This window comes from Engystomops pustulosus, chromosome 1 (genome assembly GCF_040894005.1).
Source record: "Engystomops pustulosus chromosome 1, aEngPut4.maternal, whole genome shotgun sequence".
Taxonomy (NCBI): Eukaryota; Metazoa; Chordata; class Amphibia; order Anura; family Leptodactylidae; genus Engystomops; species Engystomops pustulosus.
The window spans coordinates 149023373-149041259 of NC_092411.1; the positions used below are offsets into that span (position 1 = coordinate 149023373).

Below are 17887 nucleotides of genomic sequence, written 5' to 3' on the forward strand. Positions count from 1 at the left end.
GACACAATATGTATTGTTGGGTCCCAAAATGCCTGGTCTATTAAAATATAAAAACAGTTATTGCCGGCGGTGACCCCTATAACGGAAAATAGAGCCCAATTGTCCGAAACGTGACTTTTACCCCATTTTAGCCCCTCCTCCCTCCATAGAGAATAGCGGCGCACGGCCGCACACACGCCAAAAGATAGAGCATGCTCTATCTTTTTGCGGTGTGCGGGCCGGATCGGTGCCACACATGTGTGGCACCGCATCTGGGCCGCGCCGCTATTGCCGTCTATGGGGACGTACATGCGGCCGCAAATTTGCGGCCGCATGTACGTCCCCGCAGACGGCCATGTGAATGTGCCCTTACATCACATAAATTTTTTTTTTTTAAGTTATTAAGTAATAAAATTGATCAAAATGTCACACATTCCTCAAAATGGTAGCAATGAAAACGTCGGCTCATTTTGCAAAAAATGACACATCACACAGCTCCGTACACCAAAGTATGAAAAAGTTATTAGCGTTAGAAAATGGCGAAAAAATTGTTTCTTTTTCGTACACATTTGTTTCATTTTTAGAAATGTTTTAAAACGCAATAAAACCTATAAAAATTTGGTATCACCATGATAGTATCGAACTAAAGAATAAAGCAGAGGTGTTATTTGGAGAGCACAAAGAAAGTCCTAAAAAATGAGCCCACAAGAAAGTGACGCAAACAAGTTTTTTTTTCCAATTTTTCCACATTTGGGATTTTTTTTCCAGCTTCCCAAAACATGGAATGGAATAATAAAAATAACACAACAGAGAAGTAAAACTTTTTACGCACAAAAAAATCCCTCACACAGCTCTGCACACAGAAATGGATTTTGGATTATGGATTTTTGAAGGTGGAGAGCGTGAAATGAGCGAAAAACCCCTGCGTCCCTAAGGGGTTAATGTCCGGGTTAAAGCAGAACCCTTGTATCTATTGTGCAGAAGAGGACGCCAGGATACTCATTGGAAATATGCTAGTGGGAATATAATCTGCTGACCCTTACTATTTCCCACATTATTAGTGGAGGAAGAATTACATGATAGATTTGGATGAAACCCGTTTACCTGCTGAATTGCGAAGTGAAGCTTAGACCGAATTTTCAAAGTTTCATTTGTATGTATGAGCATACAGTGGTCATACTGGTTATACTGCCTTTGGAGGGAAAAACTAAATCAGAATGTAGCTTAACTGGGATTTCAGTTTTTTGCTGAAACAGAGACACAAAAAATTGTTCTACAGTCTTGTAAAACAGAGACACCTTCCTACACCTTGTGTGGGTTCCTGTTGTGCCACTGAATAACTTAAACCCATGATAACTCCAAAAGATCCCAGTAGTATCTGACACCTAGGAGTAGCCATCCTCCTCTTCTCTAGTGCGCTGCTATGGCCGGCTGAGCCTAAAGATGTGAGAAAAGCAGCCTAAGTTACAGTATAGTGCCACCTTGATTAACACTTTGCCCCTCACTATGCTCCCAAATAATAAATAGCTCAATACAACATTTACCACAGTATTACCTTTCAAAATGTTATTCCTGATCAATGCACCTGATGATGAAGCTGTTTGATGGCCTATTTTGTATAAGGAATGAGTGGGCATTTTAAGATTCTTCCTTGTTTCTTTTTTATATCATCTAAATAAGCACTAGTGGGCTAGATCAGTTGTAGTATACACTGCAATACAAATTGAATTAATTGTGTTACAGCAATGTGACAGAGGTTGTTAGAGAACCTTTAGGACCTGCCTCAGGCACAGATTTTTAGGAACATGATAGACCTTAGTGTCCATAGCTTTGCATCTGCTTCCCATGATTGCATTAAGGGGGGCCTATTGGAATTCTCAGTGTCACTGGCAGATCCCTAATTTACCCAATTAAACTACTAGCCTCCTTTTCTTTATAGAATCCCATCATTTATGTTACATTTCACCTGTTAACCTATAAAAGATCTCCTCCAAAGTCAGTTACCGTATATACTCGAGTATAAGCCGACTCAAGTATAAGCCGAGACCCCTAATTTTACCACCAAAAACTGGGAAAACCTATTGACTCGAGTATAAGCCGAGGGTGGGAAATGCATTGGTCACAGATCCCCCCCCCAGTATATAGCCAACCAGCCCCTATAGTATACAGCTGCCCCCTGTAGTATACAGCCAGCCCAGCCTGCCCCCAGTAGTATACAGCTAGCCCAGCCTGCCCCCAGTAGTATACAGCTTGCCCCCAGTAGTATACAACTTTCCCCCAGTAGTACAGGCGGTCCCCTACTTAAGGACACCCGACTTACAGACAACCCATAGTTACAGACAGGCCCCTCTGACCTCTGATGAAGCTTTCTGAATGCTTTACTATAGTCCCAGATTGCAATAATCAGCTGTAAGGTGTCTGTAATGAAGCTTTATTGATAATCCTTGGTCCCATTACAGCAAAAAATGTTTAAACTCCAATTGTCACTGGGGCCAAAATTTTTTTTGTCTGGATCTACAATTATAAAATATACAGTTTCGACTTACATACAAATTCAACTTAAGAACAAACCTCCAGACCCTATCTTGTACGTAACCCGGGGACTGCCTGTATACAGCCTGCCCCCAGTAGTATACAGCCAGTCCCCAGTAGTATACAGCCTGCCTCCAGTAGAATATAGCCCAGCATTAAAAAAAAAAAAACTTATATACTCACCCTCCAGTGGCCCGGATGTGCAGCGCTGCTCCCCGGATGTCCGCGCGGCTCGTCTTCAGGCTTCCGCGCCTGTATTCTTTCTTCTGCAGGGCGCCGCCATTGCTCTCCCCCGGCCAGCAGGCACATAGTATGACGCGCCGCTGCTGACGTCATACTAGGCGCCGCCCGGGGGAAAAACATGGCGGCGCCTACCAAAAGAAAGAAGACAGGCGCGGAAGCCTGAAGACGAGCCGCGCGGACATCGGGGGAACATCGCTGCACCTCGGGGCCACCGGAGGGTGAGTATATAAGTTTATTATTTTTTACTCTTTATACTTACTCTTTGACTCGTGTATAAGCAGAGGGGACGTTTTTCAGCACATTTTTTGTCCTGAAAAACTCGGCTTATACACGAGTATATACGGTAGTTCTATAGTACCTACCAGCATAACTTTAGTGTCATATTTAAGATAAGAATTTTTTCCTTTAGCTACAGAAACAGAGATACAGGCAGTTACAGGAATAGTTGAATATGGAATAAGCCTTATCAATGGAAAACCTTTAGTAATTTATAGATTTATCAACACCTACCTAGGTAGGTGCCTCTATTAAGGACTAATCCTCACTTCCCCTGTATATTTTTTTATTAACCTAATATGCTAAGTTTCTAAAGTGGCCTGGAGTAGCCAGAGCTGAGGCTACATGGTTCGGCTACTCCACGCCTCAGTAGCCTCTTTGATCCTCCTACCTGTATATCTTTGGCGTGCAGCTACGAGGAACTGCACACCCTCGTCTGCAAAGCCGGCGTTCTGCTCATGCGCAGTAGCTACGGCTTTGGAGCAGTGACAGTGCAGCCGCGGGCCAGCATTCTGCGCATGCACAGAACACCAGGACAAGGGCGCACAGCACCTCGTAGCTGCATGCCGAAGATATGTGGGTAGGAGGATCAAAGAGTCTACTGGGACGTGGAGTAGCCGAGCCGTGTAGCCTCAGCTCCTGCTACACCACGCCCCAGTAGCCTCTTTAGAAAATTAGCATATTAGTGAAAAAAAGTTATAAAAAGATACAGGGGACGTGAGTATTAGCCTTCAAAAGGGTTATCCTCACGTACAATAGAGGCACCTTTTATCATGTGTTAAAACAGAATTAGTACTCTGTAACTCTTTGCTCTTTAATGTGACTGATTTACAGTTAATCATAATCACAAGTACTAAGAAAAGAACAGATGGACCAGCTGCCATCCGCAGCCTAGACCATTCACACATGCAGTGGCCTATTATCCTTAAAAAAGCAAATATCTATTGGCCTCTGCAAATGTCCAGCCATTCAGCCCGTACTTACACGAGCATGAGATATATTTATCAGAAGAACATTTGGTAAGCTCTGCTGACAATCTCATGTCAATGGGGATGTAAAGAGATAAACGTAAAGCAGACCTGTCACTGAGAAAGTAGTCTGATCTGGAAGCATAATATTAGAGAGCAGGAGTAGCTAAGAAGATTTCTATATACTGTATATTTTTTAAGGAAAAGATTCGGCATGCCTTGTATTTAAAGATCATCACTTGCTCTTTGAACCCTTTAAGAGGTGTTGCTCCACTGATGACAGCACAAGTATTAATTTCATACCCAATATGCTAATAAGTTGATAACATACCAGGGGAGGGGTGGTCCTGGGCTGGAGCAGACAGCTCTGCACTATTCACTAGATAGTAGTCAGAAGGATGTGTGCCACAAATAACGCCACCAATTGGTTGAAAATAGCAAGGGCAAAACTAAAATTGTAACTGCTGCAAAAAATTATGAGATAGTAGAGTGATACCTTTTAACGGATGCAAAGAGTAGGAGTTGAGCTGGGATGGACAGTTTAATATGTAAAAACTTTTTCCTCTTCTCTAATTTCTCTTTTTCCATAAATATACTAAAAAATGAGACATTTTTGTTACCGTTGAGAACTTAGATACTCTCACGTCATGGAATCAAAAGTGAGCCTGATTTTAATAATCATTTTACTTTTGTTGGTCTAAGCACAAGGTTTTGTAGTGATTTTAAACAAAATAACAACTGCAGCAATCCCTAAAATTCTATTATTACCCTATTACTTCTTTTTGTGCTTGGGTTTCATAACAGCAATTAGATATGATATTCATTTTGACCCATTACTAAATATATATCAGAAAGATTGATTTACTTCATTCCTAGCATGCACTTCATCTGTGCTCTCTCTTTCTTTCTCTTTCTCTCTCGTTCTCAGTAAGCATGTTCGCCACTTTGCTAGCAGAGGGAACCAACATGGCACCTCTTAGAATAAAGGTTGTGTTTAACATGCAGGCAGACAAGATGTTCCATCAAGACTTTGGAAAAAAAATTCAGGGGAATTATGTTTCTAAATGTCTGCTCTTGATAACTAACAGTAATAATTGACCTTTGGTGTCTGTGAATCAAGGCAATTCAAACAGCTAAAACTATATAAGACAATGATAGATAGATAGATAGATAGATAGATAGATAGATAGATAGATAGATCTCCCCAAATAAAGTCCAAGAAAGAGCAGAACATCAGGATTGTGATGTAAAAACTGTAGGTTTACTTTTATTCCAGCATCTGTCGGCTCTAAGCTTTTTAAAGGCTGAAACGTTGCTCACATGGTGGAATAAAAGTTCACCTACAATTTTTTTTTATCACAACCTTGATGTTGTGCTGATGTTTTTTGGACTTTAGCTAAATAGATAGACAGTTGGTCAAAATGGTCAAATGCTTTTAAGAATTCTATAAATTCTATAAATAAATAAAAGATATTATCTCTGGGTAACTTTACCAAAGCATTTACTGCTTCCAAATCCCAAAATTCTGCTTTGTTAGTTATAAAAGTTGGTATAATATTAATATAATATTAACTCTTTGTTTCCTTTTTTCTATTTTACTCATATCACTGTAACAAGCAATCCTCCAAGCACACTGTTTGGCGCCAATACTTACTTTAGTAGGAACCCTGAATTTACAGCTAGCAAGAGTGGGTTTTCCACCAATGGCTGACTCCTAGTGTAAATTAAGAGAATAATAGAAATAATTTTACTAAACTTTCATCTACACGCTGTAAATAAAATCTGAACTACAAACAGCCTGCTGACATGGCTACTCTTTTCTGCAGGTTCACCCACAGCTTTCAAACGTTTACAATGCAACAAATCGGCCACTAGCAGCAATTCCTGCAATTGTTCTGTAAAAAATACATATTTTAAATGACAATGGCAGATTTTAGGAACATATACTGTATATACTCGAGTATAAGCTGACCCAACTATAAGCCGAGGCCCCTAATTTTACCACAAAAACCTGGTAAAACCTATTTTTTACTCGAGTATAAGCCGAGTTTGGGGTTTCAGCACATTTTTTGTGCTGAAAAACTAGGCTTATACTCGTGTATATATGGTACTCTATTCAATAATTGCATCTATGTCATACATTCTATGTATGAGTGCATAACATTTAGTAAAATTCTATTAACCCTGCTGGAGGAAATTTATCAGGAGTGTCTGAGAGCAAAACTGTTTTGGTTGCTCAGGGCAGCCAATCAGAGCAACAACTTTCATTTTCCCAAAGCAGTTTATAAAATGAAAGCTGAGCTCTGATTGGTTGCCACGAGCAACTGGAGCAGTTTTGCTCTGATAAATCTCCCCCATTACCTTAAAGTCTACCTAAAATTTTTGTAATATTTCATAAATTATTAGTGCAGATGATAATGGTAAGTTTTGATAAATACTTTATTCAAGATATATGTTTATATCTTTTTGCCTTTGCCTTTCTTCCTTATTTAAGCAGTTTGTATAAATCTGCTTTCTGTCATGTTCAGCAGTGGATGATTTAAGAAGGCTTTCAGAAACACTGCTCACTGAAATAAAAAGAGCAGAAAAAAGTTACAATTAAGCTGCTTTATTTAACCCCTTGATGACCAAGCCCTATTTTTCAAAAATGATATGCCAAGCCCTATGTTTCAACTTCATCCGGTAACTTACCTAGGTGGTTTTGAGATTGTTTTCTCATGACATGTTGTAATTCAAGTTAGTGACACATTTTGGCTGATATGCTTTTCATTTATTTATGGAAAAATTTGCCATCTACAAAAATTTACTATTTTTCAAACAGATAATCTTACTACCCAAATTAGTTTCTAACTAACATTTACCACATGTCTGCTTTGTCTTGTCATCATTTTATGAGTGTCTTTTATTATGATGAAAGAAAGAATGAACGAACTTCGTTTTTGTGGCTTTTTCCATTTTATGTTTCTATTTTTCGCTACTCACCTTCAAAAATGCATAACTATTTTATTTTTCCATGTACAGAGCCGTATTGTTTTCTCTGTAAAAAAAACTGTACTTCCAAGTAACCACATTTATATGTACTAGGAGTTGTACAATTGTAGTGAAATCTGCAAGAAAATGCATTTGTGCCATATTTTTGTAGGTTTAATTACTATGGCTTTTTTCTTTGGGTCAGTATGGTAATGTAGATTCCAAATTTATATAGATTTTATAAGGTTTTAATGGATTTAAAAAAAAATAAAATGTTTTGTAAAAAGAATGTTTTCATTTTGCCATATTCTGACTCCAATAACTTTTCCATACTTGAGTCATACTTTGGACCTGGATAAGGTGACATTTTTTGTGGGATAAGTATATTACAAAGTTTACTATCATCCCCTATATCAGTAATGGTGAACCTTTTTGAGACCAAGTGCCCAAACTACAACCAAACCCATTTATTTAAATAGAAAGTGCCAACGTGGCAAATTAAGCAGTAACATGTTACTACCTGTTTTGTCACAGGTTTCAATTGTCCTAAAGGACACCAATGTAGTTGAAAAAAAGAGGAGAAATTCAGATTATCATTGTAGCTTCCTTCCATTGTACCCTGAAGAGAAAGAATTGCGGTGCCCATAGCAGGAGCTCCAATAATAACACAGTCTTGTCTGCACCTCCTTGCTAATCCTGTAGTCCTGGCCAGCTAACTATGTGTAGCTTTAAAATAGCCCTGATCACAGAACATCCTGTATGGCCAGGGACTGCAGGAGGAGGCTTTAAGTCCCATCTGGAAACTCTTTGCAGGGGTGATGGCCTGGGTGACCACAGAGATTGCTCCGAGTGCCACCTCTGGCACTCGTGCCATAGGTTCGCCACCACTGCCCTATATTATTAATTTCTGATATAAATAAAAAAGTGCCTCAAAAGTTCAGTTATTCCTTAAAATCAGAACCACTGTGTGGTTTCTGTTGCAGGGTATAGATGAGTGAAACGTAATTCAGTTTGCTTGTTTGCTGCCAATTTTCCACACACAATTCTGCAAGAGGAAATCTTCAGGGCAATGCAGCACGCGCACATACTCTAAATGGGCATATCGGTCTCATGGAAAATATAAAGTGGCTTTTATGGATCATTGTTCTAAATCATATCTTAATAAACACCAGGTATCCAAGCATGTAATATCAAAGCCTGTCCCCTTATGATTAAGCCACTATCAGCAGCTCATATCACTCATGTTGGCCCATGGCTTCATGCTGTTTGCACCAAATCTTTACCCTGTCATCAAAATCTAGGCTTATCAAATCAGGAAATTCCTTTCCATTCTTCAGCATTGCACTGTTGCTTCAATCTCTATACCTTTTTTTCCAGGCGGGGTAAGGGGGGGGGGGGGGGATCGGAAGGGAAGCCAATTTATTCTTTGTTGTGTTATAAATTCATACGGAATATGGCATAATGCTAATTGCCATGTCCTCCATCCTTCATCCACAAGCATGTTTTGTTGTTTTTATTTCTACTCCATGGCATGCACAGTTTGTTCTCAAATAAGTATGATCCATAGAAGTGTGTTGATGATTTGCTGTACAATACCATTAGCTCCACCCATATGACATACATGTACCGCATTTTTCAGACTATAAAGTGCACAAAAAATCATTTGATATTCTCAGAAATCAAAGGTGCGCCTTATAATCCAGTGCGCCTTATATATGAACCGTACTTACAGACTACAGCTGCCTTGATCTGTACACAGGTCTGCCACCTGCTGGTCATTCATCCTTATAATCAGGTACGCCTTATAATCCGGTACGCCTTATATATGAACCTAGACGTTTTAGCAGGCATTTATTGATGGTGCGCCTTATAATCTGGTGTGCCTTATAGCACGAAAAATATTGTATTTTTTCCACTCAACCGCATATAGTAGCTATATGTTCTGGACGCAGTGATTTAGTAATTTCATATTGTGAACGGACAGCTTCAAGCTACTGTCAACAATATAACTGCTTAATTGTACAACCATCTACAAAAATGCACTGTACATTAAAACCTCCACTTTTCATCAAATGTCATCAAATCACATAAAAGCAGTTTTCCATTTTCTGCAAATAAATGTTATTGTTTTTATAATGAAAAGTTAGACAATTGGAACGTTGTTTTTTCACAGGTAGTAAGTAATGAAACTTCCAATAGAATTACAGCAAGAAGAGAACTAGAATACCAAGTACTGATACAGAAAGTATATTGGAAAATTTACTAACTTTTCATTATACTAACAACATTTATTTGTTGAAACTGAACAATGCCTTTAAGGACAATTTCAGGCCAGCATTCTATATTCCTGGAGGTCTCATTACTTAAACTAACAGCACCAGTGGATATTAATCTGAATTTGGCTTCTTGTGTGAACCAACCTCAAGAACAGTTGCGGCCCCATTTATTTGTTGCAATTGCTACTTTATAGACTTAGTGCTTGTGGTAGGACTGCACCATTTACGGAAGCCGTAATTTCCAGGCCTGCATTTTGACCGCTGCAAGATATTATCATGGACTTGACTTTCTATTAAGGCTTCATTCAAAAATTGCATCAGTATGATTTTAAACCAGTGGTAAAATATAGACAGTAAAGCTACGATGGTATATATTTATATGTTTTTCATGGCCAATAATTGGCTTGGTCATGCGCATCTAACCTTAAAGGAAATCTACCATCAAAATCAAGCATGATAAACCACTTATTCATAGATCCAGGCACCTTGATTTTGTTAATCTTCTTATATTTTTAGCCATGGCCACCTTCCTTCTAAAATCAACTTTTTAAATAATGATAATGCACCTGAAGGGTTATTGGGGCGGTTCCCAGAGCCCCTCTGTGGTGCAGATTCACAGTCTGTCTCCCCCTCTGCTCCTGCTTGGCACTTCCCCCCTTTCCCTGACTGATATGATCTCACTGCAGCACATGGTAGGAGATGGAAGTCTTCCTTGAACACTGTAACAGCCTGTAAATCTGCAGCACAGAAGGGCTCTGGAGACCGCCCCAGTAACCATTTAGGCGCAATAGCCTAATCTTAAAAGTTAATTTTAGAAGAAAGGAGGCCATGGATAATAAATTTAAGAAGATTATATTATTGGCAGCATGGAGGCTCAGTGGTTAGGACTACAGCCTTGCAGCACTGGGCTCCTGGGTTCAAGTCTCATCCAGGTCAACATCTCCAAAGAGTTTGTATTCTCTCTCCACGTTTTTGTGTGTTTCCTCCGGGTCATACAGTTTCCTCTCATACTGGTAGGTTGATTAGATTGTGAGCCCCATTGGGGACAGGGACTGATTTGGCAAGCTCTGTGTAGCGCTGCATAATCTGTGTGCAATATATAAATAAAGGAATTATAACTACAGTTATTTCAATGTAACAATATATTAACTTTTGGGGGGATAGTATTTATAAATTTAAAAATGTGCCAATGCCAAACAGTGGTTGGAACAGTAAAAAGGTGAGAAATGCTTTGGTAAAGTTTTAAGGGGAGTCAAGTAGATAAAACTCAGAAGCAGCTCCATTCACAAACCTTTAAATACTAGGGTCAATTCACAAATGAAACAGAAGGTAGAATGCAATTAGTGCAACATATAACATTGAATGTATAAATAGCTATAAAGTTTAAAAAAAAGAAAGCTAAATTAATGACAATGTTTTATTCAAAAATTGAAACTTCACTTTAGGTCAAAAGGTAGGATATTTTAAAGGTATGTGTCCCACTACTTTACATCAGGTTTTAAAAAGAAAAAGTGATCTACTTAGGAAATTGTTCAATTTGAATGGAGCCTATCATCTCTTAGGTCACAAATAAGCTAAACACATTGCTAGCAGATTGTGTCCTGCATCATATGCTTGGTTGAATGCAGATCAATCTTGAGTACACATGAGAATTGTAGTTCATCATGGGTGTGGCGCAATGTCTGATACATTGGGGCAGATTTATCAAGCTCACTAAAAGTCAGAATATTTCTAGTTGCGAATGGCAACCAATCACAGCTCCTCTTTAAAATATTCAGGAGCACTGGTAAATTAAAGCTGACCTGTAATTGGTTGCCATCGGCAACTAAGAATACTCTGACTTTTAGACAGCTTGATAAATCTGCCTTATTCTCTTTTGCCCAGCTTTCCAAGAGTAGTAAGGCAGGGAAGTGCTGAAAAGTGAAACTGGATAAGGCAGGGTGCAATGGAATTTGTGGTCACACCACAAAGTACAGAAACACTCGTTTGCATATTAGTAAAAATGCCAGGTCATTGATTTTCTCAAGTGAGGTCTGTTTATGATGCAGGACACTTCATCTTTAAGGTAATTTGTTTAGTTTATATGTGCTGAAGGATTACATTAAAGGATTTCAGAGGATGCTTTTTTCATCATCTAGCTCATTTGCCTTGATCAGCAGACCCAGCTTCTCCACTACTTGCATTAAACTACCACAAGACTCCATATTGCGTTAGAGGGAACATGTTTGAGGTCTCAAATAGCTCAGCTAATATCAACTATTTTCACTGTACATTTTGAGAGAATTAGGGAACTTTTTGCAAGCTAGAAAGTTCCCGGATGGTTACAGCATGCAATTTTAGACTACCATCCATGCACTTGAGCATGTCCTTTACATGCCACATGCCTGCGGCATGCATGTGAGGAGTAGGGTGAAATTATCTTTGCCGATTTTGCTCATGGCTCATGCCAAAGATGTTACTGGGAGAGTTCATTTTAAAAAGCATGCAAAATAGCATGGGCGAGCATAAAGGCTCAGTCCAAAGTGACAAGGACTTATACGACGATGCATTTTCGTTCTGCATTTTGTTTGTAAGGATTGCATGTAGTTTTCATGGAATAATTAATTGATATGCAAAGAAAACCTGTCTGGTGTAGGACCAAAGTGTACTAATCAACCCTCAAGTATGATGTATGTAGACTACCCTCTATCATGTATGTAGACTACCCATATCAAGGCCCAAATGTCACTGGTTCTATTCATTTCTTCTTTCAAATTATGATGTTCTACAGCAGGTGATGATTATAACAATCCTCAATAAGGTTAAACATGTTATCACAGAAGAACAATATAGTTAGTATTTTTACTAAAATCGATCATTGTAAGCTACATTTTAGGTGTAGTTTGTATTAACTTTTCCTATTTCTTCATGCATATATCTTTAAAAAGTATGGGCAAACAGTGTAAAGTTTTTTTTTATATCATATCTTTAATATAAATATTTTATCTTTATCAAAATTGTATATGCAGACTGGAAACACATATAGCGAACAGTCTGACCATTTTCCAGACTCAGAATCTGTAACTTAAAGTTGCGTTGGAAAAAACACCAGAAATGAGGCGATTTTTGCACCATCACATTAGCAGGAATCCCTGCAGGCATCCTGCAGCTTTGCAAAGGTTATAAGCCGCTGGTTAAAGCCTGAGATACACACGCATTTCCGTTCGGTTTTAGTCAAAGAATGTGGATGTCCATTTGTCATATCAACTAATGCTGCCTCTATAGTTAGAATCAGGTTGGACTGAATAATTACCCCTGTTTTCCCAGCCTAAGGCCGCTTGCCCATGCGATGGAGAGATTTCTGAGACTGAAACACATATCACTGGACTGAACTCAGCATGTTAGTTGAGTACAGTGATATGATGTTTGGTCCAAGAATTTCCCTCCAGTCCACGGAGTGTTTTTCTTGGACTGCACTCGCTCGTTGCCAAGTGACCTAAGGCTAGATGCACACAAACAAGCCAATTTGCAGCCATGAAAACCAGACATTAATGTCATTTTTTCAATATCAATTTGCATTAGTTTGGCTTCCTTTTTGGATTTGTCTGTCCATTTTTAACAGGGGATTGGCATCCATTTTTTAAATGTCCATTGTGTACTAACAACCACCCATTTTTCTAGAAGAACACTTGGATGCCATCTGAGTTCTGTCAATTTTTTTAACTGACTTCAGTACGACGAGTCCGCGAAAAATGGCTCTGACTAGGTCATGCTCTACTCTTTATTAGAACAAAATTAAAATAAAGGACTGCATATCTATTGCAACAATCTATTACTCAGAATCTGTTCGTCCTCCTGATAATACCATTTCCTATAGTTTGTTAATTTTTAGGACGTTTTAGTTTTCTATTTTCTTTTGTGACAAACAGTTTTTTCAGGCAGTGTTTTTAACCAAAGCAAATATGATCCAAAGAAAATATAAGGGAAAAAATAGTTGGGTGTTACCACTTGAGGCTGTGACCTTGCATATCTCTAGTGACAGTGTCAGAATCTTGCCTTTAATAAGGAAAATGGTGACATCAAGCTTTCATTTTAAGCATTAATTTCAAGGCAGAATATCAGAGGAGTGGCTGAATGGCAAGTAAGAAAGAATAGATCTGCCACAACAATAATTTATTGGAAAAAAATATACTAAACCTCAAAAACAGGTTAGCAATGATGACAGGTCCTCTTCTTCAGTCCGGCACGATCAGCTAGCTGGAGGTAACGGAAACTACTGCCACCACATGCACTGTCAGAATTATTTCAAAGTATTTCCATTTGGTATCTGGTGGAATTTTATTCCTGAACTAGTTTTAAAAAACCAAAGGGGTTGTCAAAAATATGAATTCATAGATACTGATGATTGTTTCATCAGTTTCACTAAATTTAATGGCTGTCACCATGCAGTATATACACAAAAAAACACAGTAGAGATAAAAGACAAGCCTAAACCTTTAATATAATCAACCAGGGAAACATAATACATTTAAAAATACACAGTCCCTCTTGATATTGTAGCAGGTTTCGTGTAATGATCTTCATACAGTATATTCAATGGCGTTTGTACAAATGATTGCGCAAATCTGTCCCTGTCCCCTTATTCCCTATACCTACACCTTTCTCCCTCGACCATGGTCACAAAGAAATGTATCAAAAATATATGTAAACGGAATATATTATGATATTATAGTATAACACCACACACTCCACTTGGGTCAGTGGACTTACCTTGTATTTTCTGTGGTGCTGTGAGAAATAACCAATTTAATTGTTATATACTATTTGGATGAGAGATGTTACCTATTTATATTTTTAAATAATATGTAAATGCACATTATATTTATCATATGCACACACTTTATACCCACCTCATTGGCTATAGGTGATCTGTGATTACAATTAATCTGGCTTTAAAATGAAAACAATTAGTTCACTTGGGTCCTAACCTAAACAAATACAGGTGTAATGTGTGAGGAGTAGGTCTTTAGAACCCTACTGTAACCAGTGCTTGGTTATACCAGATGCTAATTGAGGTTGGCAGTGAATTTTTATTTTCTTGCCTAAACCAAAAAATATGGTGATCTAAAATTTTGCATGTCGAGACCTATATTCTAAGCAACCTCCAATGCCAGATTTGCTCACTGCCTTTGTTTTTTTACTCTGTTCTCACCAACAGGTACCATGACAAACAGGAGGTGACCAGTAACTTCCTGGGTGCCATGTGGCTCATTTCAATAACGTTCTTGTCAATTGGTTATGGAGACATGGTGCCCAACACTTATTGTGGAAAGGGAGTCTGTCTGCTGACAGGCATTATGGTAAGACAACCACACACATGGTATCTCAATTCCCTTTTGTCTTTGTGCATTCTTTCTTTGTATCTGTTTTCCTCCTGAGCATAGTCAGCAGTGTTGCAGCTGTCCTGATTGTTGATACTGATAACCTTTGTCAGATACCTTGACCCTATACTGTGCTGGAAGCTATATAGCAATATAGATTGCTCCATCCAGGGTATGGCAGTTCTGAAGTACTGCAGTTTAAAAGCGGTATTTCCATTTCGGGAAAAAAAAATGCTATTGTTTGTATTATTAAAAATTATACAATTTTCCAATATACTTTCTGGATCAATTCCTCATAGTTTTCTAGATCTCTTCTTGCTGTCATTCTATAGAAAGCTTCTTTGTTTATTTCCAGTGGACAGAAATCTGACCATGGTCACACAGGTGCACAGCTCATTATATCACACAGCTCTGATTACTCTGTGATACTAACAAGCCGTGCACCTGTGTGATCATGGTCAGATTTCTGTCCACTGGAAGTCAACAATGAAGCTTTCTATAGAATGAAAGCAAGAAGAGATCTAGAAAACTGAGGAATTGATACAGAAAGTATATTGGAAAAATGTATAACGTTTCATTATTAAAACAATAACATTTATTTGCTGTAATGGGAATTCCTCTTTAAGTCCTTTTTACTATATAAGATGATTTACAGACCCCCGAAGCTTCTGGCTTCATCTTCTGTGTAGCTTCCATGCCTTAGGCTTCCTGGAATAGCCCAGGTGTTGGACTCTGCTACTGATGACCTATCATTCATATCAGATCACTGACACTCCCACCCATGAAACTGCTCTAAAGTTTATCTTATTAATAAAATCAAACAAATGTCTTTCCATTTTATCTATGTTCATTCTTTTCAATGGTAAAAGAGAATGGATAGTCTTGGGTAACTGCGTTCTGCTTTCAAGAAATAAACTGAATGCTTCATCGTTTTTGGAAGAAAAACTTGCTGTCATCCTCTTAAAGATCAGAACACCTTGGTCTTGGTCTCTTATTCATTTCTCAATATTTGGCATTTTACTCTCTGAAATGAGCCTGTTGTTTCCTTCCTCAGGGTGCTGGCTGCACAGCTCTGGTTGTTGCTGTTGTTGCAAGAAAATTGGAGCTCACCAAAGCAGAGAAACACGTGCACAACTTTATGATGGACACGCAACTTTCAAAGCGGGTACAGAGTGATGGGAAAGAATGGGAATTGGGTGGAATTTGTAGCAAATACTATGGTATACGTCTAGTGAAGAAATATAAAGGCATGCTATACTGAAGGGATACAATATACAAGGGTGTATTATTGCCTGTAGTTGTTTTCTATATTATACTCTCGTTTCTTTTCACTAGAAAAATGCATGTTCCTAAATACTTTCAGGATCTGTTTATCATTTTACTTACATTATTTACTTGATGGCCTTCAGTGCCTTATAAATGTTTCTCTGCTGCCTTTCAATTATATATCATACTATGCGGTCTAAAACACGTAGCGCCATTAATCTAAGGCAGTGTTGGCCAATCTTTTGAAACAAAAACAGTCACTGTACCAGGTTCAGAGGTGAGTCGGCACTACCAGATGTTTGAATTATGTTCAATGGCAAGGGCACTTAAATTCACCGGGGTGTTGGCGAAGACTTAGTTTGGTGCTTAGCTTCAGAAATAAACACATCAAAAAATTGAAAAAAAGAGACCAGAAAGCGGCACTCACTAAGAAAATTTTCTTTATTTCATGTCAGCCATAAGACAGGGAGGCAAAGCAAGGCACTAACGTCGACAATGAAGCCACCGTTAGACGAAGCGCAGGAGTGTGCGAAACAGTCCATCACCAACGTTAGTGCCTTTCTTTGCCTCCCTGTCCTATGGCTGACATGAAATAAACGCTGATGGTGTGTCACTCCTAGAAAAATCCATAATTTTATGATATGTGTAGCGCTAATAACAAAAAGTTCTCTTCCCTCAGTATTGCTGAGCATTTACTCTGGTGCATACACTGGAAGAAGGGTGAAATTTTGGTAGCTGCTTTAAGATAATGGCCGGGGTAAAGAGCACACAGCACAATGGGTCATGCTCCAACCGTCTGCAGCTGACAGGGCAACTGTGGGACACAGTTCTAGTTTTCCCAACTGTCTGGTTGCATATCAGCACCTTGCCCTGCCTATGGATGCTCTCAGCCTGCAGCATGTCAGCAAAAATGTCTTGGTCACCTCAGACATGCATGTCATAGGTTAGCCATCACTGATATAAGGTCTAGTCAACTCCTCCGATTTCAGTTATTCCCTTACTTTATGGAAGAGAATATAAACAAATAGAAACCTTTTGTTTATCATATTAGACTTACATGATGGCAAATAAGTGTCTTTATTAGTGATGAGCGAGTATACTCGTCCGAGCTTGATGCTCGGTCGAGTATTAGCATACTCGGACCGGCTCGTTGCTCGGACGAGTATTTGCCCTGCTCGATAACGAGCATTTAATTTAAAAAAAAAAAGTGAAGAACAGTAAAAAGATACAATTAAAACATTTAATTTAATTGTTTAATTGAAGAAAACAGTGAAAGAACACAGTGCAGAACAGATTGCAGATGTTCGGGAACATCTGCGATCTGTTCCGGAGACACGCGTGCAGAACGGTGTTCTCCGCAATAGTATTTGAAGAACAATATGTGTGAAGAACACATTGCAGATGTTTGGCAACATCTGCAAGTTGTTCTCTACACATATTGTTCTTCAAATACTATTGCGGAGAACACCGTTCTGCACGGGTGTCTCCGGAGCAGATCGCAGATGTCCCGGAGACACGCGTGCAGAACGGTGTTCTCCGCAATAGTATTTGAAGAACAATATGTGTGAAGAACAACTTGCAGATGTTTCCAAACATCTGCAAGTTGTTCTTCACACATATTGTTCTTCAAATACTATTGCGGAGAACACCGTTCTGCACGCGTGTCTCCGAAACAGATCGCAGATGTTCCCGAACATCTGCAATCTGTTCTGCACTGTGTTCTTTCACTGTGCTCGTTCAGTTTGTAATTTTACTGAAAAATGCTCGGGTCTCCCATTGATTTCAATGGGGCTCGTTACTCGAAAAGAGCACTCGAGCATCGGGAAATGTTCGGCTCGAGTAACGAGCACCCGAGCATTTTAGTGCTCGCTCATCTCTAGTCTTTATTAAAAATCAATTAGTGTACTTATGCCAACACAGCAAAGATCAAAAACAATTTGCCAGTAGGATTGTGCATTTTCATTCATTTGGCCTATTTAAAGACATTGCAGATGTGAAATAATGTCAATCACAACTA

The 17887-nt window shown here is 38.8% G+C and overlaps 1 protein-coding gene across 2 annotated transcripts in view; it reads left to right on the forward strand.

The window, feature by feature from the left end:
* The window catches only part of KCNN1 (potassium calcium-activated channel subfamily N member 1), a 119924-nt gene that overhangs the window by 80653 nt on the left and 21384 nt on the right, over positions 1-17887 (forward strand). For both annotated transcript variants that reach the window (XM_072110225.1, XM_072110216.1), the window contains exons 5-6: positions 14442-14583; positions 15659-15769. In XM_072110225.1, coding sequence (XP_071966326.1) covers positions 14442-14583; positions 15659-15769 — 253 coding nt within the window. The remainder of the gene's footprint in view (positions 1-14441; positions 14584-15658; positions 15770-17887) is intronic.